The sequence below is a fragment of the Coturnix japonica genome, chromosome 1 (assembly GCF_054131305.1).
Source record: "Coturnix japonica strain WE chromosome 1, WE-NBRP24, whole genome shotgun sequence".
Taxonomy (NCBI): Eukaryota; Metazoa; Chordata; class Aves; order Galliformes; family Phasianidae; genus Coturnix; species Coturnix japonica.
The window spans coordinates 5,950,304-5,977,352 of NC_140663.1; the positions used below are offsets into that span (position 1 = coordinate 5,950,304).

General features: G+C 44.4%; 2 protein-coding genes across 6 annotated transcripts in view; one reads left to right on the plus strand and one right to left on the minus strand.

The window, feature by feature from the left end:
- Window positions 1-1,583, minus strand: part of BEND7 (BEN domain containing 7) — a 44,502-nt gene extending 42,919 nt beyond the window's left edge. For both annotated transcript variants that reach the window (XM_015872150.3, XM_085512352.1), the window contains exon 1: window positions 944-1,583. In XM_015872150.3, coding sequence (XP_015727636.2) covers window positions 944-1,004 — 61 coding nt within the window. In that variant the 5' untranslated portion in view covers window positions 1,005-1,583. The remainder of the gene's footprint in view (window positions 1-943) is intronic.
- A 9,560-nt stretch (window positions 1,584-11,143) lies between these two features.
- PRPF18 (pre-mRNA processing factor 18) lies at window positions 11,144-25,688 on the plus strand. 4 transcript variants are annotated; one of them, XM_015873248.3, is made up of 11 exons: window positions 11,144-11,263; window positions 12,593-12,670; window positions 12,796-12,822; window positions 15,429-15,533; window positions 16,361-16,474; window positions 17,644-17,790; window positions 19,272-19,340; window positions 20,024-20,164; window positions 20,642-20,713; window positions 22,673-22,828; window positions 25,021-25,688. In XM_015873248.3, the coding sequence occupies exons 1-11, from the start codon at window positions 11,198-11,200 to the stop codon at window positions 25,099-25,101; spliced, it is 1,056 nt and encodes a 351-aa protein (XP_015728734.1). In that variant the 5' UTR covers window positions 11,144-11,197; the 3' UTR covers window positions 25,102-25,688. The 4 variants fall into 4 exon arrangements, with proteins under 4 accessions (XP_015728734.1, XP_085368564.1, XP_015728821.1 ...); XM_085512438.1 differs by lacking the exon at window positions 25,021-25,688 and adding an exon at window positions 23,699-23,985; XM_015873335.3 differs by lacking the exon at window positions 12,796-12,822.
- Window positions 25,689-27,049: the final 1,361 nt, after the last annotated feature.

A 27,049-nucleotide genomic window follows, 5' to 3' on the forward strand; every position in this document is an offset into this window, starting at 1 on the left:
GGAAAAATAAGAATTCTCCCACCAAATCAATGAGGACAAAAGAGACAATCAGCTGGAGCAGCTCGACATACCCGGCCAACACCAAGCCTGGGGCTGCGAGTCCACCTGTTAAAATGACTTCCAGCAGCTGTAGCTTTGAAAGCAAGCTCACAGAGGACTGAATCAAAGAGCTGCGTTTCATTTCCCGACATGAATCCCAAACATTTTCCCCAAGGATCCCTTTTAAAACAGTGTTCTTTTATTTATTCCCCCCCCCCCCCCGCTTCCAAAAAGCAAACAGGCACCAAGCGAACAAGTTACATGCCAGCAATTCCTCCTCACCCACGGCCGATTAATTAGCAGCGTGGATTTTAATAAAGACACCTCGGTGGGGCTTCGCTTTGAAATACGTGCGTAGAGGAGGAAAACACACACACAACAACCCACAGGAGTTGAATACTAAAGAGCTTCGGTGCTGCCCAAGTGTCATTATTTCGCCTAATTCTCCATTTCACCTTTCCTTCCCTCCAACCCCCCCCCCACCCCCCTCCCAAAGGAGGATTTGCAATGAAACGCGATCCAACTTTATTCGGTAGGAGATCACCCTGGAAAGAAACAAAACACGTCCACCTTTTGGGGGTGGCTTTTTCCTTCTTGTTATTTTCTTCATTTTGAGGAACGCGGAACACACACACACATATATATATTTTACAAGGGAGAGAGGAGGGAGGTTAAAAAAAACACGATGAAATAAAGAAGAGCTGCAACGCTTGGGAGAGTTGATTCCAGAGTTAAATAATAAATACGAGGAGGGAGAGACACAGCCGAGCTGGAGGGAAAGGAGCACGCACATTTCATAACACCCCGATCCCAAACCCGGCCCCGTTTATGCAAAAGTCCTCTTCAGGCACAAACAAACAGACCAACGGCACAAAGCCTCCCCCCCTCCCCGCCGCCACTTTACCTTCGTTGATCAGTTTAAAGCTTTGGGATTTCCTGCTTCTCTTCCTCTCCGTAAACTCCATGGTGCGGGCGGGCGGGAGGGAGGGAGGAAGAAAGGAGGGAGGAAAAAGGGGAGCGAGGAGGGCGGCCGCGCGGCGGGGAGCCGCAGGACCAAGGTCCGTCTTTTTAATCAGCAAAAATAAACGCGGCCCCGGGAGCTTTCGGCTTCAACTGCAAATAAAAGGATACGGGACAAGTTCGTTCCGTCCCCCCCGCCTCCCCGCGGCGCCGCCCGCCCTCCCAGGCCGCCCCAAACTTTGAGGGGGAAGCGGGGTGAGGCGGCGGGGGGGAGCCCGGGGCGATGCCGGCCAGCGGCGCCGCCGCCTCCCCCGCCGGGTGCGCGGCCCGCAATGGCTCTGCCGGCACCGGGACCCCGCTGCCACCTGCTGGGGAAAGGCGGCGAGCCCCACCGAGCGGGCCCCGGCTGGTTTCCGCAGGCCGCCGCCCGCCCTCCTCACAGCCGGCCCGCCCGCCGCCTCACGCCAGGCCGGGGAGGCTGTTGGCCCCGCGGGCGGCCTGGCCCCGAGGCCGGAGTGTGACCGGAGGGAGAGGGGCTGAGAGGGCAGCGCCATTTTGTGTCCCCCCCCCCATCCCGCCTCCCGCCCGCCCCTGCACACCCCTGCACTCAGCCGCCTGCTGGCTCCCTCTGCCGCCGCCGCTTCCTACGAGCCCCGCCGCTCCCTCAGGGCTCGGGGCCCCGGCTGCGACGGAGCGGCGGCCCTCGGTGCGGCCTGTGCAGCCTCGGGGCTCCCCGAGGGCCTGCCCTTGGGCCCAAGGCTCGCTCAGGGCCGGAGGGGAACTTTGGGGGTGATAGGAGGCGATCCCAGCCGGGCCCGGGCTGAGCTCTGTGGTGCTGAGCTCTGTGGTGCTGAGCTCTGTGGTGCTGAGCTCTGTGGTATTGAAGTTGTTGCTCCATAACTGTGCAAAATCCAGCTCAAGTACCCCAGCATCAGGGCTGGGCTGGAGCCCACGAGCTCATCACAACCATGTGCCTGTTTGCAGAGTACTGTTTTCTAAGCCCTGACACCGGGCTTCACATTCAGTAGTTAAACGTGATATCCCATAGTAAAGAGTCCCAGTCCTCTGTAGGAGTACCACCCTGTAGGTCACCACAGCCATATGGATGATCCAGACGCAGCTGAACTTAATGCTTTATCCACCAGCTGATGCCTCCAGCCACACTCCTGGCTCGCTTATTTCCCTTACGTTACACTAAGTGCATTTCTGGTGCAGTTTTAGCTTTTACAGCATAGCGTGCCTACAGAGTACCCAGACACGGTTAACCAAAACACAGCTTCCAGTCTTCATCTTGTGTTTTACATGTAGTCAGGCTGTGTCATGACAAGGAGAGGAGTAAGTGATAGATAGCTACATGGTCACACTTGAGCAGAAGCCGATCTCTTGGTCTAATGAGAGTACCCAGGAGAATTCTATTGGCTCCAGTTGTATTGACTGACCCCATCGCTTAAGGGTTAGAAAATTGCTCAGAGGAAAACGAATGTGAATGTTAACAGTAGTTAATATTAACAATAATGATAATTAATAACGTTATTTGTATCGTTGTGCTGCTTACAGACACAGACCTGAACTCACCTGTGGAAGGTGCAGTCCAAACATCACATGGAGAGAGTATCCACAGTTCCAAAAAGGCAAATGGGCTTAATGGTGAAGCAATATCAGAAAATATGCCTAATGGTAAAAATTTATTAGACTCTGGAAAATTAAATTCATGAGGGAGGTTATGGAAACCTCGCAGATTGGGTAAGGGTGTAATTTTCTATTAAATTGCTAAGTGGAAAATCCCAGAGGCAATCAATATGCTACTTTTGGAATTTTCCTAAACTTCGCTGTAAGACTTTGTGAGAGGAAACTGGGCTAACGTACTATTTAAAATCCTGCATTGCATATTTTTGGGTGAATGCTGAAGCAGCAAAGGTAGTTGGATGTCAGACACTGTTTCCTAAATGATGTGGGTCCAATTAATCTCTGGGCGGGCGCAGTGAAGTCAGATCAGAGATCAAGAAGCACCGCGCCTGATTTTTGTGTACAAAAAGAGTTGTTGTTCTTTTTCTTTTCTCCACCAGTCTGCTGATTCCTGTCTGCTAACTGCTAACTATTTACCAGGCTTAAAGCATTTGACTCTCATCTGTACTGGGACAATAGGAGTTTTATGGGACATAAGGCCTTCGTTTACTGCTCAGCTCACATGATGGGCCTTCTCCTGTGTTTGCCATTGGAATGTGCTACCATCTTGTGGTTTTCATTTAGGAAAGTCTTAGCCAGATTGGATACCAAGGCTGTGATCCCACAATCACATCTGCATAAAAGCAAATTAGAAACTAGGACAAGGTGACTATAGGTCAAAGCCTTCTAGTTATCCACAGAATGTGTAGGAGGATCCAATAACTGCAAAACAATTGTTCCATCCTATACTGCTAATGTTGCTCAGCCATGAAGTAATAAAATAAAATACCTCAAGGACTCAAAGGCTACTGTAGTCTCCATCTGCAGTAAGTTGCAAGCCTCTTTTGGGGGTGTTTTGGGGCTGGTAACCTACAACTAGACTGAGTTGCCATGGGCCACCGTTCCAATATAGCTTTTTATGGTGAAGCATTGGCACAGGTTGCCCAGAGAGATGGTGAATGCTCCATCCCTGGGAACATTCAAGATCACGCTGGATGGGGCTCTGAGCAACCTGATCTAGTTGATTCTACCATTATTGTAGCTGGAGAAACACAGGGATGAAAGTTGCCTTAATTCCTTGATGCTTTGTGTAGTTCCAGCTCTGTGGAAGCCAAGTGACTTACGATAAAGTGTACTGGATCCAAAGAGCAGTTCAGTCAGCTGTTGGGTTCATCTTTTATTTCATTTAATGACTCGATATTGGATTATTATCATTACATATTAAGAAACCATAGTTCATTTTCTTTGTTTTTCCTGGTGAAAATATGGGAAATTCAGCACACTTTTACATATACACAAGAATAGTCACAAAGTATTTCCTCAATCAGATCAGCCATTGAGTAATGTGCATTTCAAAATGCCATGAAATTAGCTAACTAAATAAAGGCTTTGTCTTGCAACATACTTCAAGTCATCCTGATTATCCCTGGCAATTTCCTAGTTACCATTTTATTGTTACTTTCAAAATAGCCCCTCCTCATTCTGACTGATACTAGTTGTACTGACAGTCAGCTGCTTTGTGTAGTTACTAATTTATTTTACGTGTAGATCAATAACTAATCAAATATAATTATTCAGTCATATTTCAGTATTAACAACAACAGCGATCCTTTACATCAGGATGCCCTAAACTATTCCTTTGATTCCAGCCTCATCTGCAGCACAGGTGTGTGCAGTTACAACGCTTTGACTATTACTCTTAAAGTGAGATTGCATAGGACAAAACTGACTGAAGAATCCTAGACCAGAGGAGAACTGTGCTGCCCTCTGAAGAGATCTTTCAGCTTTTCAGCTGGAAAAACTATACAGAAAAAAATTGTTAAAAACTTGATCAGAGGTTTTACTTCCCATGTCAAGGAATCAACATAAGGTTGAGAGGAGTGGGAAGAGTCTGATGACTGTCCTATTTGTGACGTGATTTCTACTCCTTTTGGAATCTGAGGAAGTTCAAAATGGCCTTAGAAAGGAAGAGGAGAGTGAAGAGGTAAACTAGAGATCATAGGTGTTGCATAGTTGCGTAGGTGACAGGTTAATAGGTTAGCTATGCCACTTAGTTACATTTAATGGATATTGTTGAAGATTTTATGAAACCTAGTAGCAATTTTCCCTTGCAGGTTTCCAGTGATGTTTCTGTAGCCATGTAAAATGTCTATGCATTTCTCACCTTCCAATCTAAACTGACTCATCTTGGCGTCTCACTATCTTACTACCAACCTTCCCTTCTAGGGGGCTTTCATGTCACCATATCTGGGTCAATACAGAAGTAGGTTTCTGGATGCCCTGATGAAGTCTGAAGCATGGAAGTGTAGTTTAACTTGTTTCCTGATCCCCAGTAAGTTCTCCTTGTAACATTTCAAGTACTTGACATCTTAGCATGCCTCTATTCTTACTTTCCTTTGGGACACTATTTTGTAACAATTTTTTGTCTGTTCACTCTCTCATTAATCTTCCTCACATAAATTTAAAAGAAAAAGCTACAGGACGGAGCAATGTTTTTATTTGTTTGCCAGCTCAGGCAGACTAAAGCATTCCAGAACTGGTTCAACAATAAGGAATATAACTGAGCCTATGTACAAAGTGTTCTTTGTGTGCATGTTACAAGCCCTCTATGTGCTTCTGTATCAGGCTGCAAAATCAATTTCAACTGTAAAGCTAGGCTTTTCCTTCCATCATTTTACATGGACCGTGGTGTAATGTTGCAAAGAAGCTCATTATAGTCTAAAAGTCAAAGTTTGACAGCCGTGGCAGGAGTTTGGAACTAGATGATCTTTAAGGTCTGTTCCAACATAGGCCAATCTATAATTCTATAATTCTATGATTCTCTACCAACTCTTCTGTAGAGCAGATCAGTTTTCAAGTCAGAATTCTGGGATTAGTGGGTAAGAAGACCAAGGTATCCGAGCCATGTATTTGGTTGGATAACAAAGAGGTCTCAATAACTTTTCATGGAAGCTAATTGTGGAAGAATGGAGAAAACAAATGCAGAATCAGCTGAAAGAACAATAGCCTTTAGAAATGTTAATCAGGTCCTTGAGGCTGCAGGCTGAAGGAGCACAGACTACAGTTGTCCTCCTCTAGGTCCTGACTGAGACTTCTGTGGGGACATCGTGCTGTGCCTCCTAGCCCAGCCTTCTTACTGTTTCCAGCTTGCCACGGGGAGATGCTCTCCGTGTCTTGATTTTGTCTTGATCCTCCTCCATTTCTCCTGCCACACACGCATTACTAAATGCACACGCACTAAAATCAATGGGAGTTTGCAAACTAAAAGTAATGTGTGCTTTGGTATGCTATTAATCCACTTATTTGGATCCTCTTACTGCTCCTCTGGGCTGCCCTGATCCCCTCTATCAGCCCACCCAGCTGCTCTGATCTGCTCTCCACACTTCCGCAGCAGCTATATTAGCATCTCTGTCAACTTGCAGGGCTGCCGCCTCGGCTCCTTCAATCCCTGCTCCCAACGAGAGTCTCTCTACTACATTCTAATCCTTGTAGCTCAGAATACTGATGTAAGCTAAAATAAATTCAAGAAAAGTTGCTGCAGCTCCTATTAAGGCGTTCGATCTCCCTAAATGTTTTCAAATAGTACTTACTTTTCAGGTGGGGGAAATAGCTGGAGACATGTTTATGACTACCTGCCTGCTGAAAGACAGTCCAAAAAATCAAGTTTTATTGCAAGGCACGACGTGGTTCAAAATCTACTCACACACGCACATTTTCAAGAGCGATTATGTGAGTTTAATATCTGTGTCAGGCCAAAGATTGACAACATCTGAGGACGATGCTTTTATTCATCAGTAAGTTGTACGCAGCGGCATTTTCATTAGTGTGGCTCCCCATGGATTTACCTTCAGAGATGTGTAAATATTGAAGACTCCGTCACCTTTCAGTCCTTGACCTCTCTACTAATGCAGCTGATATACTGGACTGGGTGTTTTGTCAGAGATGGACAAATCCTAAAGGGATCAAACTGACAGCACTGAAGTTTGATCATTTAGTAACAACACTGAGAGATTTCTTACCTGGCTTGGATCGAAACGAAAGGACTCAAACTTAGAAATATAATACACTTAAAGATTCCTCTTCTATACACACAAAAATAGAAGAAAAATAGATGACTTCTGCTGTGAGTGACTGTTCTCCATGTGGTTTGCCTTGTACTGCCAAAGCGCTATCAGTAAGGATGATCTGCAGAAATATACATGTAAAAAACTGCATGGCCATTATCCTTTTAGCAGTCACAAATAGTCAGTGTCTGTGTTCAACTGCAGTCAAAAGAACGAGGTCTCCCTGGTGGAGTGTTGATCTGCCAGAGGGAAGAAGAGCACTACAGAGGGACCTGGATAGACTGGATTGATGGGCCAAGGTTAATGGCAGAGTTTCAATAGGGCCAAGTGTTGGGTGCTGCATTTTGGTCACAACAACCCCAGGCAACCCTACAGCCTTGGAGAGGTGTGGCTGGAAAGCTGCCTGATGGAAAGGGACCTCGGTGTGCTGATGGACAGTCGGCTGAATATGAGCCAGCAGTGTGCCCAGGGGGCCAAGAGGGCCAATGGCATCCTGGCTTGTATCAGGAATGGTGTGGTGAGCAGGACTAGGGAAGTCATCCTGCCCCTGTACTTGGCACTGGTGAGGCCTCACCTCAAGTACTGTGTTCAGTTTTGGGCACCTCAGCACAGAAAGGACATTGAGTTGCTGGAGCAGGTCCAGAGAAGGGCAACGAGGTTTGTGAAGGGCTTGGAAAATCAGCCCTATGAGGAGAGGCTAAGGAAGCTGGGCTGTTTAGTCTGGGGAAAAGGAGGCTGAGGGGAGACCTTATCACTCTCTTCCAGTATCTGAAAGGTGCTTAGAGTGAGAGCAGGACAGGTCTCTTCTCACTGGTGACAGGTGACAAGGGGAATGGCCTCAAGTTGCCTCAAGGTAAGTTTAGGTTGGACATTAGGAAACACTTCTTTACAGCCAGGGTATTTAAACACTGGAATAGGCTCCCAGGGAGGTGGTAGAATCACCATCCCTGGATGTGTTTAAGAGCCATTTGGATGTGGTGCTCAGAGATATGATTTAGCAGAGGGTTGTTAGAGTACTGTGGTTAGGCTGCAGTTGGACTTGATGATCTTCAAGGTCTTTTCCAACCTGGGTAATTCTATGACTCTATATCCTGCCTGTGGCCAGGGGGTTGAAACTTGGTGATCCTTGAGGTCCAATCCACACCATTCTATGATTCTACGAGTCTGAGACACAGATTCAGTAGGGGCTCTGATGGCACAGTGCTGTAAACTGAGTGATGGGCACGGTTACCTGAAACAACAGAATTATTGTGAGATATCTCCCATACATGCCAGCTTGGTGATAATTAGCTGTTCTTAAATGTAATGCTTTTGAGAAGCAATAATGAGTTTTTACAACATCTCAGTTTCACAGAAAATAAAATTGCTGGGATGGGAATAGACACGTGGCCTTTGGACAGACTGAGAAAGAAATACTCCTTTATCGAAACCAGAGGATAGTTATCATTCAAACAGTTATTTCAAGCATGTTTCTAAAACCCATCCTAGCTTAACTAATTAATAACATCGTGGAGTCACTGCAGAAGTCTGTCCTGGCAGAGAGGGATGGTGAGGGTTCATTTGCCATAAGACCCAACCAACTGATGCTTTAACCAGTTGAACATGGGGAACTAGATGGGTTAATCCTTTCCAAAATGTTAATGGCTGCTTTAATGAGTGAATAGAAGAGTGCGACTGGACATGGATACCTATTCCCAAACGTGAGCATACTTGGTCATGGCACAAAACCAATTGTATAAAATGTCTTTTTTTGTATTTAGAAGATGAATAAAAGGAACCACATCGGACCTATCAGAACCTATCAGAGAAAGGTTCCCGCTGTTACCTGAACTCTTTTGCAGAGCTGGTCAGCTAAAAGGCATTAATTCTGCCTCCTGCGTGTGGCTGAGCTGTGGTTTTCCCCAGCATTAATATCAAATAGAGAAGTGAAACTGGACACCCATAAAATACTGAATACAACCTGAAAACAGCTGAATATAGACCAAATATAAAGCTGAATATAAGCTGGATATAACAACTGCGTACAACCAAAATCATTCTGATCAGCTTCACCACTTTGGCAAACAGATGACATCTGGGCTGTTTGAGTGAAATGATGTATTTCTGAGCTGCCTTCAATAATCCCTCTGCAAGCTGACAGTTGGCTTGCAGCAGATAAAGCTGAGCAATCAGTTAATCATCAAGAAATTGGAATGAAACACCTCATGTATGTTTTAAGCTTGTACTTCTATTACTTACAAGGCTCTTATGAATGTTCCAAGATTTTGAGTAGCTTCTAGATTTACCTTTTCAATCTCGACTTAATATGGAATGTTGTGAAGGGAATTACTTCAAAGTAGGTTGGTGGTTAAGTCTGTGGGGTTGTTCCAGAGGTCTGCGGAAACAAGGATATAGGGAAAACATTAGTAATACTATTGCTTCCAGACTGAGCTCAGCTGCAGTGAGCTCTTGAGACTCTGCAAGTGGTTTTGAGAGAGCTTAATGGCCTGGCTGCAGCCTGACAGCAAATATAACATTTATTAATCACATATGAGATAGAAATACACAGGCATCGTGGTACTAAACCAGCAGCATTGCCTTGAAAAGCAAAACATGAGCGGTAGAAAATAGTCAAGCTAAATGTTGTAGCAGTGATCTAATTGAATTTAATGAGTAGAATAATGCCATGTATGATAAATGAGAAAGACACAGTTTGCAATACATCTTGGAAAAGCACCCATTTTACGTGCTAAAAATATCTGATGCGCTGATGTCGTCTAAAGCATCACTGCAGGGATGAGGGACCAGCACAGCAAAGGAATCATGAGCTTTTACAACACACTGCTAAGCAGTTTTCACAGTCTTTGGTCAGGGCTCCTCAAAGCAATGGTGCTCCTGGAGTCTTGGAGAAACCCTCCCATGGAGTGAAAGAACAGCATGTCCATGCCATGCTGTCTGAGGAGCCAGGCTCATGGAGTGAACTGTCCTGAGTGCCATGACTGTGACGATGGAGGTTTCAGGTACACAACAAGGTAACACATCTGAATGGAGATAGTCAAAGAATGAGAGATAGGTAACGAAGCAGAGACAATAACAAATGTTGAACACAGATATACCCTCAGGCAGGAATGTGTTCTGCCGAACAGAGGAGCTTTGGGCCAACTCCAGCCAAGACTTGATCCAACTGTTTCAGTGATTCACGACCCACAGAAAATGTTGCCCTGAGCCTGAGGCAAAGAGGAGCCAAACAGATTTACCCTTCTGGAAATAAGAAAGCAAGCTGGGCTGGATCTCCTTGTGTGATGCTAAAGAAAGAAAAGGAAGGAAATAGTTCTTATTAGACATCAGAAGAGTTTCTTATCTCTTCAGGAAGAGAAGTCTTGAGGAGATGGATGACAACAAGTACGTATTTTTCCTTTCATCCTTCAGGGAGGTACTAGTGCTTCCATGAGGCCAACATACATACACATTTATATAGAGAGAGCAGTTCTTTTTGGAGATGCTTTGTTTTGCAGATAGTCACTTACCTTCTCTATTGTGTCCCAACACAACTGTGGGCACACTTCCCCAGGCTGCTCTGCTGAGACCTGCTCAGCTCCTTTCACCATCAGCTGCGAGATAATTTCCATTAAGAGAGCTATGAAAAAGCGTAGGAGGGCTGCTGCCGTTTCCTCATTGCAGAGCAATTGCGTTCCAGCCTGAGGTAAAGAATCACAGAATCACAGAATGACCCAGGTTGGAAGGGACCTCAAGGATCATGTAGTTCCAACCCCCCTGCCTGGCAGGGCCACCAAACATACACATTTACTAGATCAGGTTGCCCAGGGCCCCGTCCAACCTGGTCTTGAACACCTCCAAGGACGGGGCATCCACAACCTCCCTGCGCAGCCTGTTCCAGGGCCTAATCACTCTCCTAGGGAAGAACTTCCCCCTAACATCCAACCTAAATCTTCCCTCTTTTAACTTAAAACCATTTCCCCGTGTCCTGCTATTGTCAGCCCTTTCCAAGAGTTTACTCCCCTCCTGGGAGTAAGTTCCCTTCAGGTATTGAAAGGCCGCAATGAGGTCAAAGCAGGATGAGGTAAAGCAGGATTTCTAACCCATACCCCTCCAGCCTAGGCTCCAAAATACCCTTAAACTGATCAGCTGTGCTCAATGGGAGCAGTGACAGAGGGAATTGTGTCAGCAGGGTTAGGGGGCGTTGGGGAAAGGTGTGGGTGTGGGTATGGGACAGGCTGCCCAGGGCTGTGGTGATGGCCCCAAACTGCTGGAGTTTAAGCAATGCTCTTAGTTTAGGATCTGGATTTGGGATGGATTTGTGCAGAGCCACGAGTTGGGTTTGAGGATGTTTGTGGGTCCCTCCCTCGCTGCCGCCACTCCGAGCCACCAGGGGGAGCTGTGAGCGCTCTTGGCCTCTGGAACAGCGGAAATGACGGTTTGTTTTCCTACACCGCTTCCGACGCGGAGGTGGCGGAGGAGGCCTTAGAGACATGGATATCCTGAAGAAGGAGATCAGCCGCAAGAGGCAGCAGCTGGAGGACAAGGAGCTGGTGGGGGTGAGGCGGGAGGGGCGGCTCGGAGGGACTGGGGGGGCTGTAGGGACACCGCGGCCTTGGGGGCACCGCGGCCTTGGGGGCGTTTGGGGTCGAGGCCTTGCAGCACCTCAGGGTCGGAGGAAAGGCTCCAGCTGGGTATTAGGAAAAGGTTTCTCACCCCAGGGTGTTGGGCCCTGGTACAGGCTTTGCAGGGCAGTGGATCCAGGGTGCTGGAGTTTAGGAAGCATTTGGAGAACGCCTTTAGACATAAGGTTTGATTTCAGGCCGCTGCTGTGTTGAAGGGTCTGGAGCACAGGCCACATGAAGGAGCTGGGAATGTTCAGAGGAGGCTCAGGGGAGACCTTATGGCTCTCTATAACTTCCTGAAGGGAGGTTGTAGTGAGCTGGGGGTTGGCCTCTTCCCTCGTGTAATCAGTGTTAGAACTACAGGGAATGGTTTTAAGCTGTGCCAGGGGAGATTTAGGTTGGACATTAGGAAGTATTACTTCTCAGAAAGGGTGGTCAGGCATTGGAATGCACTGCCCAGGGAGGTGGTGGAGTCACCGACCCTGGGGGTGTTCAAGGAAAGACTGGATGTTGTGCTGAGGGACATGGTTTAGTGGGAGCTATTGGTGATAGGTGAACGGTTGGACTGGATCATCTTTTAGGTCTTTTCCAACCTTGGTGATTCTATGATTCTATGAATATGATTGAAGATGTGGCTTCTCATCACAGTGTGACATCACAGATTATTGGCAGTGAGAATGTGCTTGAAAAAAAAGGCCTGCTGAACACACTGTACTTTCAAGCTTACATGTTGTAAAGTCACTTGGAGGTGCTGATTTTCAGAGGTGCTCCCAACTTTTTATGTGGCACATTAGCCATGTCTGTGAAGGGATGACCTCATTGCAGCCTTTCAGTACCTGAAGGGAACTTACTCCCAGGAGGGGAGTAAACTCTTTGAAAGGGCTGACAATAGCAGGACACGGGGAAATGGTTTTAAGGTAAAAGAGGGAAGATTTAGGTTGGATGTTAGGGGGAAGTCCTTTACTAGGAGAGTGGTTAGGTCCTGGAACAGGCTGCCCAGGGAGGTTGTGGATGCCCCGTCCTTGGAGGTGTTCAAGACCAGGTTGGACGGGGCTCTGGGCAACCTGATCTAGTAAATGTGTATGTTTGGTGGCCCTGCCAGGCAGGGGGGTTGGAACTACATGATCCTTGAGGTCCCTTCCAACCCGGGTCATTCTGTGATTCTGGATGTAGCTGAATTCACCAGGTCAAGTAAGGAGGTGTGAGCCTTTTCTGCAGAAGTATTTGAAACTTTAAAATGTTAACAGTTTTCCTATCTCTTAGGGCAATAAGAAATACTTCAAACGCAGTGAGTTAGCTAAAAAAGAAGAGGAGGCCTACTTCCAGAGATGTGGCTACAAGGTATTGTAACTCTTCTTCCAGGAACTTGGATGTTTGCTTTGAAGTCTACATTTTATGATCAACAGTATAAATGTTGTTAATGATAATTGTTGTTCTTTGTTCAATCTGTTGATGTTGTACATAAGCCTGTAAATGAGAAGCCACCTGGAGAGGTATGAGTTTCCAAAACCATTTTCAATGCAGGAAAAGATATGCATGATATACAGCTACTTACGTTTGTGTTATGCTTTGGCTTTTCCTTTTTCTTTATTTACTTATGTTGTGGAAAGCATGAAGTGGCTTGGGATCAGAGCTTGTCTCCTTTCTTTTCAGATTGTGCTTTTAGGCTTGAACAATGGATCTGATATGGCCAACTCCCCACAATGGATACATTGTCCATTCGAAACTTTGCCAAAATATCCAGAAGAAATCAGTATCCTGTGGTGCATATTAAAGAGATCTGCCAGCTGTCGTGCTGTGTGTATTTGTCCTTTTGGCCTTCAGCCATCCAGCACTGAAAGAGTGCAATGCAGCATTTGTTGTCTCGCTGGCAGAATAATTGAAAACGATTGGTAACCAAAGGTGCATTTGGAAACAAATGAGTGATCTGGAAGGCTTTGCCTGCCTTGTAACAGGGAAATAGTTTCCTGAAATGGAAAGAATGCCATTTTCTTTGCCGTGTGTGTATGCCTGCATGCCTGGTTATTGTATGTGTATGTGAGGGGAGATGCATTCTCTTTAGAAAGACAGAGATTCACATTCTCGTTTTACTCTCCCTGGGCACAAAGTGGAACTTTGTTTTCAATTGAACTTTACCCATTCAGTGACTTATTCTGAAACCTTGATCTGTTTGTAAAATATTCAGACATCAATGCCAAAACAACTTTTGGAATGCTGTCATATAGACATAGGAATGTGGTCTGTGTGGATGTAGTCACTCCTTTGAGTGGAAGTGACTGCCTGGTGCTTTTTGAGCATTAGCCTGAATTCAGAACTATACACAGCTGTTAAAGTGGGATACATGTGCTGCTACAAAATGAGTTTTGACTGAAAATGTAACCCTGAAAATGGTTTTAAAATAAGTTGCTTTGTTTGGTATGTCTTAGAGCCTCCCAGATTTCTGCATTTGGTCTTTACTACATTCATAAGATGTGAAATACAGGCTGATTTCTTTTTCAATTGCTCTTATGCTTTGTTGGATTTAATAATTATTTGACTTGCTTGAAAAAGGAAGCACTGAAATCAAAATAACTGTGGTAAAAATATCACTCATGACTTGGAATCCTACTGAGAGAACGGACCAAATCTTTTTCCCTAATGCTACTCTCTCTTTATGTTTGTAAGTTACAATTTGTACACATCCTTCTGCCATGAGAGTGTATTTATATTTACACGGTTCCATATTTTCTATCCCATGTTCCATATTTTCTGTTCCCTCCCCTGCACTGATGGAAGTTTATTTTTGCCCTCCCTTTATGTGTAAAGCATTGATTTGGTCATCCTTTCCTTGCTTGCTCCAAACACCTGCAACTGTAGGATTGATTTCTGTGTTTGATAGCATGACGTTGCATATAGATCTGTGGCTGAATCTTGTATCTGCAGCCATCGGGGGGATCCCTGTGTGCACATGGAGCGATGCTGGCTTGGAAGAATATAAACTAATTTTAAAAGGCTGTTTAACACAGTCAGCAGATACTTCAACCTGAATACACACTGGAAATGACGACATCCTGTCCCACGTGGGGAGAATGCTGCAGATCTGTGTCGGATTAAATAGGATTATTCCCTTTTAGGAAGAACAGAAAGGAAATAAGTTCTAATCTGGATCCTAGGAAAAAAAAACATCGTGTGTTTGAGCACTGGAAATGTTTCCAATTATAGGAATGTTTGCCAATGTCTGCTCCTGCTATCAGAAGTGTCAGACTTGAGCTTACAGAGGGAACGTAGTTATGTGACTGCTGTCTCAAAGTCAGTTTGATCAAAGAGGACTCTGCTTGATCCCAGTACCTTCTTTTAGGTTAAAAGAAGCTGTTAATGAGATGCTTATCTTTTTGGGAAAGTAAAGTTCTCTTTTTATTCTCTCTCTTTTTTTAACCTGCAAGAAACTGAACACATTCGGCAACCTTGGTAGGAAAGTGTTACTTTAAACAAGCATCTCTCAAAGCCCATCAGAAAACTTGCATCCTTGCTGGTAGTGCTGAGCTCACTGAAGTTCTAAGTGACAGAAGATCTCAGGTTGGCTGCATGTAGCAGCTCCCTTCTTTCTCTGCTCTTAGCTTTTCATTTCTGCCCTTGTACCCCATGTACGTATTTGTGCTTCTGCCTGCTGAGCTGGATGAGGAGATTAAGTGGGCTGAGGGGAGTCTTTTAGTTTTGTTTGCTGGATTATTCTCCCTTTCAATCATTTCTCCCATCTGGTTTATCACATAGCGATGCACGTACTTTTGTATAGGTAAAGGGGGTAAGGCAGGGGCAGGAACCAACAGGCAGAGAGGGTGAGTTTGCTGGTTTTGGCACCAGTGCTGAAACGTGATTGACAAACCTTAGCAGTTGCCCTTTCCAGTTTCAGGTTACTTCCTGCAACCTACAGAAGTCAGTCTCTGGTAAATACTGATGCTTTTGAAAGCTTTCATTGCTCTGTGAAATGGACAAGAAAAACTCTGAAACAAAGAGACTTACAGTCATATTAGAATCTGTATTCCACAGTTCCTGTATGTTTACATTGCTATTGCTATGTAGGTTTATTTTGCTGATGAGTAACTATGTCTGTTATATATAGGTGCAGCAGCAAGAAGAGGAGGAGAAACCTCTGACTTCAACAAATCCAGTGCTGGAACTTGAACTGGCAGAAGAAAAATTACCAATGACTCTTTCCAGACAAGAGGTAAAATCAGCAGCTATAAGCAAACTGCTTCAGCTTGCAGAATATGTTCTGAAATTTCTTGGTAGGATTGTTTTGTGGTGAACTGTACTTTTCACGTCAGCTTGTATAAAATAAAAACTTCCATTGTGCAGTCAACAATTAGGGGCTATATTTACTCATCAGGGTAAACTATACAAATAATGGTAAGTGTAAACAGATTTAACAAGCAGTGAATGCAGTAAGGAACTGGGAAAATAAAGTTTGCTTTTCATCTTTGCCCGTAAATTGCAAATCAACCAAGGGAGGCTGTTATACCTCAGTTACAGCCAGCCTTAAAGTAATTATCACATTAGATTATGGGACTTAATATTCACCAAATGGTAAGGATGAGAATTTCCAGCCAATCTCCCAGATGTGCTGGGACAACACGCAGCCCAGTCAGGAGAGTGCTTTATTGCCCATGACAAATGAGTGTGAGTGAGATAATTGTCAAGTACTTTAAGTTGTCACTTTGGAAATGGGATTTAAGCTCCGCCAAGGGGATGATTTTGGTGTATTTGTTTAACCAAGTCAGAGCAGGAAGAAGTTGGGATATACGAAACAGTTTGGGATTTGTGCAAGATTTGGACTGGTAATATTTGGAATGACCTTTCCTTGAAATGCCGTGCGAATTTTATATTTGGATTGTAAAGCATCTAGAAACGTTTTTCTGCTGCTTAAAATATTGCCGTTTCCTCTCCAGTCCAGCACAGCTTGTTATTTTAAGCTAAGTAAATAAATCCAGCCTTCGGGATTTTATTTTTCTTCCTCTATGGGTCTGTGTAAAGGAATATTTGGATTCTTCTCAGGTTATCAGGAGGTTACGGGAGAGAGGTGAACCAGTCAGACTGTTTGGAGAAACAGATTATGATGCATTTCAGCGGCTGAGGAAGATAGAAATTTTGGCACCTGAAGTGAACAAGGTAAGACCAACTGGCTCCTGGTTACTTATGTGGGGGAACCAGCAAGGAGTGCTTTTAACGTTCTGTTTGTGATTGCAACCGGGTAAGTCAGACAGCTCCACCATTAACCTTTTAAGCCTTTTTGCTTGACAAAGAGGCCTCCAGGTGGCAGTGAAACCCCAGACATGCAGTTACCTGCTTTGTAACCATCAGAGAAGACAGTAATTTACTGTTAAAAGCAGCCTCTTTGGGTAGGTAAGGAAGAGGGGGGGATTGCATATTGTATTTCTGATACATAAATGAATTTTCAAATCCCTCCATTCCAGAGCTATAACTTCTCACACAAACTTCATTCCACCGCTTCCTTGTAAGGTATTAATTGACTCCAGAAATGACTAAAATGTATATACTCTATTTTACTGATGTAATCCTTCTGGCTTAACGTTAATCGATTAAGTGAGGATTTGGGGGCTTTGTTGGGGTGTGCGATTGGGATTTGTTTTGTCTTTACAGTTGATCAAATTACAGCCCATCTAAGAGTGTGAAGCTATTAATTTCCTTCCCTAACTTGTAACAAGCTGAATAATTTGACAAAGTGTTGCTGCGTTTCCTCCCACGCTTTGTTATATATGGTGAAATTATTGATGGCAGTTGTAAGAGTTTTAGGAGGTAGCAAGGCCATAAATTGGATTGTGATGGATTTTTGCATGATACGCTTCAGTCACTGCCATTGTTATGTGGATAATTGTTACAACCAGTTTGTGGTTCAGGCATTTTTGAGCTAGTAAGTGATTGATAAAAATGTGCCAGAAAACCATGGATGATGATGGAAGAGTGGAAATAACTGCGCCTGTGCTATTCCCAGTGGAGAGACTGAATTTATCTTAGTGTGAGAAATGTCCTTCTCCTTTATAGAGCTTAACATTTTATGGTTCCTCTAAGACAAGTTTCTCTTGCCATTTAAAAGCAGCTCTTAACTTCTAGTATCAGTTTGAAACCACACATAGAATCTCATGTTTTTATGGAATTTGGCTTTTCCTAAAGACAGCAGTTGGATGCTCACCGTGACTGTTCTGAACTGGTTTTATTTGCTTATTTTTGGTATCGTTTTTTAGGAGGGGGGGGGGTTGATTTTTTCTTTCCCCCCTCCTTTTTTTTTTGGTAAATGAATGACTTCTTATCTTTTCTAGGGTCTGAGGAATGACCTGAAGGCTGCCTTGGATAAGATTGATCAGCAATACTTGAATGAAATTGTAGGTGGCCAAGAAGCAGGAGATGATGACTCACAGAATGACTTGAAAGTCCACGAGGAGAATACTACTATTGAAGAACTGGAGGTATGTGGTGGGTAATTGATGTGGAGATTTTCAGTATATCATACTGTTGTACTGTTGTGAGAAAGCTTCAGTATTGTTCAAAGTTACCTGGTTTACTGCATCTAGCTTAGGCAGTCTGAAAAGTCCTTAAATACGCTGTTTGGAAATGAATTCGGCTAAGGCTCAAATTGCAGTTTAAGTGCCTAGAACCACTTGGTCTTTGCTTACAGCACCTCATCAGAAATGGGGAAAGAGTAGCAGGCAAAACAGTATTCTCCCTTCAGGGGTTTTGGAAGTAAGAATTAAATGTAAAGCTACTGACTGATGACAAATTCTGAATCCTTTCCAAGGAGAATTTGAGAGGGTGATGAGTTTAGGGCAGATGAATTTTCCTTATGCAAGAAAGATGGCTTCTCAAAAGCAGACGCAGGGAAAGAGTGTTTAATGTAAGGACTTTTGGGGCAAAGAAGTAAAAGCTAGAAGTAGGCAGTTTTATGTACTATGAAGGTATGCCCCATAAACAGTGAGGGTGACTGCTGTGCTTTGAAAGAACAGAAAAGTATTTCTGTGGGTGCATTCAGCACCTGGTATTTTAGGCTGGTATTTTGAAAAGCACATTAACTTGAGCTAAAGAACTTAAATCTTCAAAACTCTTTGCTGAGGTTAATCTTCTTAATGTCCCCTCAAATCAGAAGTAATCTGATTTATAACTGAGAGTTGAAATGAATACGTTGCTATTAGGAGACGGCCTTGCCTCCCTTCTTAGGGCACTGTGGGTTCTGGTGTAAAGTGATGACAGCTTTAGAGTGGATTCCAGTTGTAATAGGGCTGCTTTTACCAAACTGGTAGTTCTCAAAGTATCCCATTTTTGGGATGGCAGCACAGGCTTGATTTGAACCATGAAAGCAATACTTCATTGGGAAAGTTTGTAAGTGGCGTTCTCAATTGCAAGCTTCTTTAACTGCATTCCTTTGCACAAAAAGGATGGCATTGAATGTTCCACATCTAGGAGACTTTAAAAATACAGCATAGTTTGGAAATGGGAGGACAATGGAAAGAAATTATAAATCCAAGTTTATCTACTGGAAAATGTTTCTATAAATTGATGTTAATAGTAAGAGTTTTGGCAGGAAGCTTTGGAGCACGCTGGTGTGGTTTTCTCTTTGTTTTTTTGGATTTATTCCCTCGACGTTGCAGTTAAAATTAAATGAATGCTCAAATGCATCAGAGAAATGAAATAACTTAAAAAAAAGAAAGAAATGAGAATTAAGTACATTGGAGTATTGCATTCAGTTCTGAGGCCTCCAGCACATGAAGAACATTGAGCTGTTAGAGTGGGTCCAGAGGACCCATTAACATATATGGCTGTTTCTTTCTTTCCATTTCCCACCTAATGTTTAGGTTTGCAGGTAGGACTTAGAACAGTTCACATCGCCATCTGCTGTGGTGAGGGCAAGTATCTACATAACATGGAAATCTTTGTCTTTTGACTCCTATTCCAGGCTTTGGGAGAGTCCTTAGGACGGGGCGATGATCACTATGATATGGATATCATCACAAAATTCTTGAAGGTAACCCACTCTCCTAGATGAATTATTCTGTAGCTGTGACATACTTTTTACTATCATGCGAATACATTGAGCTTCCATCTGCTTGGAGAGGTAAACTTTCATTGCGCTGAATATATTTTGGCCTTTTTGTAATGTTTGATACTCCACTGCCTTGGTTAATGGAAGTAGTGACTGCTGTGAGATGTGGGCAAGGGCTCTTGGGAGAGGACAGCAGCCTTCAAAATCCAGTTCTACTTTTCCAGACATAACAGTTTTGACTTTGACTTCCATGTGATAACTGAGGCAGTTGAATGTAGTTTCTTCTATCTACCAATGCTGCATTTAAAACTCCCAAAGAGTCTCCACCTGCTTGTTCTGAAACAACTGTTAGCATCTTCATACATTCCTGCTCTTTTAGTGACCCCCTCCTCCTCGGCAGCACTGATAGGTCTGTCATTGCTTCCTTGTTTTCTATGTATGCTCTTTTTTTGCTCACACTCCCAGCTCCTCCACAAGATTTTGTGGTAGGATAGTTATTCCTATCCCCCTCTGTGCTGCTGAAAGAGGCTTTTTTTCCTTGTGGATTCGTTTTTCTCCAATCAAACATTCATTTTGCTGTGGCGGTTTAAACTACTGTTCCACCTGCTTTGGCAATGCAGTCGCTAGGTGGCACTAGGACACAAATTTGCTTCTTCCTTGTGCAGTTTCTACTCGGAGTTTGGGCGAAGGAGCTGAATGCCAGAGAGGACTATGTGAAGCGGGGAGTGCAGGGGAAGCTGAACAGTGCCACTCAGAAGCAGACAGAATCCTACCTGAGGCCTCTCTTCAGGAAACTTCGGAAAAGAGTGAGTCTCTTTTAAATGTCACTGTCCTCTAAAGCTTGTTTTAATTGCTGCTGTCAAAGCACCCAGTCGTTAATGTCCTTCCTTAGGGTTAACGTTATTCCAGCTGAAGGTGTGAGGATGAATGAGATAGTCAGGGTTTCTATGGCCAGCGCCCGTGCTTCCCAGTTTTGGCCTTTTTATCTTGACCCATGGATTCTTCTGCTTACCTCCCGCTTTTCCAGGTGCTGCTTCATGTATCACCTGTTGCCACCATGATAGAAAATAGGGATTGTATTTTGCACTTTGCCACGAGCTACAAGGTGTAACCACTGCAGCTCTCTCGCTTCAGTTCCTTCATCTAAATAAGGAAGATGTTTTCCTTCATTGAAGTCCTGAAGCTAGGGAAGGTACTTTGTATAAATGCTGAGTAGGGTGATTTTCCTGTGCTGCATATTCTGATGTAAAGCTGTTTGTTCTCCTTTTCTTTTTCTCCCGTAGACGCTTCCTGCAGACATCAAAGAATCAATAACGGATATTATTAAATTCATGTTGCAAAGAGAATATGTGAAGGTACGTTTGTTTGCTCTTTTCCAGCATGTTTAGGCTGGCTGCTTCTGATAGATTGAAGTTACACATGAACATTTTCCAGGCAATCACAGAATTGTAGGGTTTTGAAAGGACCTCCAGAGATCAGTGAGTCCAACCCCATTGCCAGTGCAGGCTCCCTACAGCAGCTTGCATGGGTAGGCATCCAGATGGGTCTTGAATGTCTCCAGAGAAGGAGTGGGATGTTGATTAATTAATTAGTTATTAGGGAAATCGAGTTACTGAATATGAGATGCTGTCCCTTTCTTTGGCAGTACTCATGTTAGCTGGTCTGTTAAGATCAAGATAAGTTAATAAAAAGGTTTTTAGACTTAAGTTTGCTTACTGAAGGAGGCACTTGAGATGAAAGGCAGCATTAGCTTTTGTTTGTAGCTGCCTGGAGAAATGGAACTCAAATAGTGACAGTGTTTATTTAAGCAACCAGTGTATGCAGAAGTTCACCTTTGTTTTGCCTTCGGTTTTCTAGTATTTCTTATTGGACTCCTGAGGACTTGGGGTAATTTATCTAGTAAGCGAACAAACCTGCTTTTGTGATTGAAAAAACTTCAGATGCCCTCAGGCATGTTTAATCTAAATCATTTTAAAGTAGAACTGAAAGTGTGGGATGTCTGATAGTGGGGTTTTGTTTGGGAGCTTTGTTTTTTCTTTGGCTATCATCATTATGTTGAAGTTCCCTTTCCAGCGCCTTCCCAACACAGCAGTGAGTGTGCAGGAATGCAGCATATCTCTTCAGTATATCAGCTCTGCTGCTGGGTCTCACAGGTGCTTGGCTGTATGTAAACATCCCAGACTGATTTAGGGGGAAGGCTGAGTACACATTTGGAAGCTGTCTTGTTTTGTTGTTTGTTTTTAATGAGGCTAATGAGCCTTTTGCTTTTAAAGATCCACATACCAGTTTCCGTTTTTCTTCTGAAGAGATTTGTCTCTTTCTGCATCCTGCTGTGTTGTGTGCTTATATGTCTGTTGTTTTGCAGCCTACTGAATACTGTCAGCCCCAAATTGCTACTGCTTTTTTAGATGGCATTCTTTATAAACATGAGTTTTGAAATCAACTTGTGATAGCAGGTGAAGAGCGGAATGCAAGCTTCCTACTCAGCCTTAATGAACTCTTTGGTGATGTTCTTGAAAGGGTCTTTAATTGTGTGCTCTCATATAGCGCTTCATTGTGGAACCACGTGTCAGTCAGCAAACAGATCTTTGAGGCTGCTGAGACGCTGCTTTGTGTAGGTGAAGGCAAAGTCTTGTCCCTAGTCCTGTCCCTCCTTCAGGTTTGCTCCCAGCTCTCTGCACCCTACTCTGTGACATGAGGATGCTGCACCCACTGGTCACACTTGCTACTTCTGATTGTGTAGGCTCTGAATGGGAGATGCTGAATGAACTTTTATCAGTGAGCTTTCTAACTGCTTGCTAATAGGGGACAAATATCCTGCGCCAAGTGGTTCTTGAAGCTGTGTTTCTGTGATTGCGTGTTTTTTTTTCCCCCCTTTGTTTCCTGGCTCTCGCTCTCTTTGCTATTTTAAGCTCTATCATCTGTGTCTTTCTCCCTTTCTTTGTGTTTGTCTTCCCTTCATGTTTTATTCCCTTTCTTCCTCAGGGCCCGTGTCTGCTTCAGCTCTATATTAAGAAATGGGGTCTGCTCTCTTGATGTTGAAATTGCAGATTCATTCAGTGCTGCTGCTCCGTTCATAAGCATTGTTGTAAATGTGCTTCTTTGACCCAGTTTTGTAGGGGATTTGGCTCTCAGCCTCTTTGGAAGCTGGCTGCTCTCCCTCAACACTCCCTGATTTAGTCTGTAACCAAAATAGAAAAGGTGGTACAGGTGAGCACAGCAGAACCAGCTTATGGGAACCTGAACAGCCTGCACTGAAAGCATCTGATGCCCTTCCTGTTGTTGCTAAGTGTGCCTAAACTGTATTTCTTCAGGCGAATGATGCCTACCTCCAGATGGCCATTGGGAACGCGCCGTGGCCCATCGGTGTCACCATGGTTGGCATCCACGCTCGAACAGGTCGTGAGAAGATTTTCTCCAAGCACGTTGCCCACGTTCTCAATGATGAAACTCAAAGGAAATACATTCAGGTAATGAATGACTTTGGGAATCCAACTGTTTGGGCTTGGGAACTGGGGACTCTTTGAGAAATGTTAGTTTTGTAGTTGTGAGTGATGTGGTTCAAGGGTCCCAGGAACAGCTGGTTGCCTTAGTTTAAGTCAGAGTACAACGTCCATTTAATAGGTGGAGCTGGGTCTGTGTGCTCTTCAGTCTCGTGGTCTTTTTCACACCTTAGTGCTTGCGATCCTCTATTAGCACCAGCTGTGAACTCATACAGGGATTGGTTGCTTCATCTCTCCCTCACACCGTGAGCTGTGTTTGCCTTTTGCCAGTTGCACGCCCTCAGACATAAGGCCCTTCTGGCTGAACTCTGAAGCCTGAGGGCGGCATCATGGAGCTGGGAGCTGTCAGGAGAGCTTTACACAAATCCTTTCCTGCTGCAGCTCAGCGACTCACACTGCAACTTCTGCAGATGCCTGTGAGCAGATGGCTTGCAAAATACAACTTCCTCCTCCGTCTTGACTCTCTGGTGGGGATACAAGTATAACCTTTGATTTCAACTGTAGTTTTTAATATCATAACCTGAAGAAATATTGTGAAGTCAGAGGGAGCTCCAGACGCTTGCAGAGCCAACAGATGTGATCATCCCATTGCAGGGTGGTACGTGGATTGCGTATCTTCAGAGACAGGTTGCACTTTATTTTGTTACTTGCTTGGCATTATCTGATGGATGAAGCAGTTTATGTATGGTGCCTTTTGATCTCTTAACCTACCTGGAAGATGCCACTTGTATGGATTTACCCTCTGCGAAGTGGAGGGACTTCTGAAGTACAAAACTTACGGGTGGGCCAATACAAAGTTGGCTTCAACTTCTTATTCTTCTTGATTTTAAATACAAGGTCTTCTTTAGCTGGTCTGGTTCAAACTGGAGCTTGTGGAGCATTTTCTCTGCTCACGGCCTTGAAATGTGGATCACGTACAGTGAACTTGAAACCATGACGTCTCAGACAATGAGTCTTTATGGTTTTAAGGTGTATTTTCCAGTTTCCTGCTGGCACTGAAAATACCAAAGCATCTTCTGTCTAATAGTTTTCCTTTACAATTAAATGTTGAAGATCCAATGACAGATGCATCGCTCTCTGCTGTTGTGGAGTTACGATGTCATTGCCAAATTATGCTACCACACAGCAGTTTTCCTTCTTCTTTGTTAGACCTCTGAGTGTGACTTAAAGAGAATCGTGATAGTATTTCTGTCATGTTGGTTTTTGGCAATCAATGTCTTGAAAGGACTGAAGGGAAAAGTTCTGCCTTTGTTTTCCTCCACTGCAGTGGGATCGAGGGGGCTAATACTGTGGGAAGGGATGACACCTCTGCTCTCCAGAAATGGATTGTTTGGTTTTTCTCTCCTCAGTTATTCAGCTTGTTTTGGTGTCACAAATCGTTTTTGGCTCTTGAGAATTACTCAACATCTTCATTTTCAGGGTTGTTGTACATAAGTTTGTTGTAGTGGCATTGCTTTGTGCCTTGGTGAAGAAGAGGGCTTAAAGTATTATTGTGGTTCTTCACCATGAATCTATCATCCAGAATTAAACCTAAAATCCCTTCAGCTAATCCACAAACTCCTTTAATATATTGGAAATGGTAGAATCTTACAACCATCTGGGATTGAAAAGACTTCCAGGAACAACCATCATCCTGAATTACTGAGTCCCATCACTGCACCCTGTCCCTTGGGGTGTGTCCACACATCTCTAAAGCACATCCAAGGATAGAGACCTTGGGTAGCCACCTCCCCATGCAGCCAATGCCTGACTACCCTTTCCATAAAGGAATTCTACCTGATGTCCAGGCCAGGAGCCGTTGGCCTTCTTGGCCAACTGGGCACACTGCTGGTTGTGTGCAGCTGCTGTGACTGACACCCCCAGGTCCTGTTCTACTGGGCAGCTTCCTATGACTCTTTCCCATGCCTGTATTGCTGTGTGGGGTTGGTGGGAGTTGAATGCAGCATGTGGCATTTAGCCTTGTTGAGTAGATTTGTAATCATTAGCGCTTTTTAGAGAGAATTGTCAGTAAAACTTAAAATAATGGAGTAGCGACTCAATAAAGAAACGAAATGGCAGCCATTTGCTTTTAATTCTTCTTGTTAAGCTGAAAAGTAAAAATAGGCTGTGTGGCAGCTGCAGTTTTATGAGAGATCTGTCTTTGTTTTGTTCATTCCTAGGGGCTGAAGAGGCTGATGACCATTTGCCAGAAGCACTTCCCAACAGACCCATCAAAGTGTGTGGAGTACAATGCTTTGTAAGGCTCCCAGGGACCAAACAGGCCTCGCTTATTGATCTCCAGGACTCAGAGAGCACTGAAGAGATGGAGCAGTTTGTGCTTCACACCAATGGAAACTGAGGGTGGGCTTTGCCAGAAAGCATAAAGCAGAATTTCTCTATGGCTTCCTTTGAACAAAGCCCCACTTGGGTAGATTTCTTTTTCAATCTCTGCTTTACACTGAACAGATCCCATCTCCAGCATAGGGCTTCGTGCGGGTGGGATGGCCATGGTCAGGGGGCACTGACCGCGACCTTCACTTGTGCTTCAGTTTGCTGTTCACAGCACCGTGTAGCCTGATCTGAACCAATCTGTTCTATATGAGAGCTGTAGGTGAGACTCAGCCCTTTGCAGAGGGCGTGTGGGGTTTGTTGGCTGCTTTCCCACTGGAGGCTGATATGGGAAGACGATTGGAGGGGAAGAAGTCGAACTTCAGTCTTGTTATTTCTGTAAATAGAAAGATTTTAACAGCAAGTCTTTCACGTGGTATTTATTGGGGAGGAAGAAGTTGGTCTGTTGCTCAGATGAAAAATACATCCAGTTTCAGTGGACAGAGTTTTTTGACCTTGAGTGCATCTGATTTGGCTTTTTTTCTGTTGTTTTATAATGATATTTTTAATATAAACCTCCTGGGCTCGGGAGAAGTAATGGTAGTTTGTGGTAGCAGCAGTGATGGGAGGATGGTTGAACTACATGATCCTGTAGGTCCTTTCCAACCTCATGATTCTATGATTCTAAGTAATCTTACGGCTCTTCAGGCTTCCAAATCCTGTTATTATACACCTGGAGTAAATTTCATCTGCCAGGCGTTGCAGAGAACATCATCAGGACCCCCCATGTCCAAGTACTGTAGCAGCCACAGGTCTGTTCTGTTGGATGTTGAATTTCTTGAGCTGTTGGTTCCCTTGTGTGAAGGAGTTTAGATCAGGTGTTCACAGCGAGGTACAATGCTGGGGCAGCGCGCTGACCTGGCTTATCTCAAGGAGCTTCCCCAGGTTCCTCTGGAGGCTCTGCATTCTGAAGGGCTGCTTTGGGCCTACAGGACCTTCCTTCAGTGTCTGACCCCAGCAAATATATCAAGAGCTTCAACTGTTAAGAAGCATTAAAAACAAGGCAGATAAGATGGAAGTGGAGCCTTGGGGGGAATCCTTTGGGAAACAGAGTGGGATTTGTGGGGAGAAGATCGGCAGATGTTGAGAGCGTGGAAGAGTTTCATTAACGTTGGCACCTGGGGATTTTCTCTTGTGGTGTACAGAGAACATTTCTAACACCACAACTTCATCCCCACCCAGATGATTTGCTGAGCTGTTTCTAAATCTTTACCCTGACCTTCGTTTTGAACTCTTTAAATAATCGAGATACAGTCTTGTCTTCATGTACACGAGCTATAATCTCCCTAGAAGATGTGGTGATTGCCTGGGGGTGGTTTGGGAGCACTGTGACGTTGGCTTTAGTGGGAACTGGATTCCTTGGGGCAGCCATATTAGTGTTAGATTTTCCCCTCCCGCTTTAGAGCTAATTATTGAGGAGCCATTTAATGGTACCCTGAGTACTGTTTTGAATGGGGGTGAGCCTCCTGTGGGGATGTGAGTTTGGACTTGGAATGCTTTACTCTAATCAAGCTTGAGGAATGCAATTTAAGCAGTGTGCCTCCTTGCTGACAGTCCCTGAAATACGGCTGCCTTGGCTGAATGGCTCCCATGGCGGAAGAGCTTTATCCCCTTGTAATTCATGGAATGGTGCTGCATGTGGAACCAAGAAACCAAAGTACTTTCTCACGGCATATCTGTGTAAGAGCTTCCAGCTGCCCGGCACGTGAAAGCCAGCTTTGGTCCCCAGGGGGATCACAAGAGGAACAGTGTCATGGTAACTGCTTCTCAGCGTTGCTCTGAGGCTCTGTGCAGCTGGATGGCCCCACGTTACAGCTACCA

Excerpts from the sequence above, each read along its gene's own strand:
- PRPF18 (XM_085512438.1), top strand. The coding sequence starts at position 11,198 with ATGGATATCCTGAAGAAGGAGATCAGCCGCAAGAGGCAGCAGCTGGAG. Across the intron at positions 12,823-15,428 it reads ATGAGAAGCCACCTGGAGAG|GTGCAGCAGCAAGAAGAGGA; the intron begins GTATGAGTTTCC and ends TGTTATATATAG. Across the intron at positions 19,341-20,023 it reads TCATCACAAAATTCTTGAAG|TTTCTACTCGGAGTTTGGGC; the intron begins GTAACCCACTCT and ends TTCCTTGTGCAG.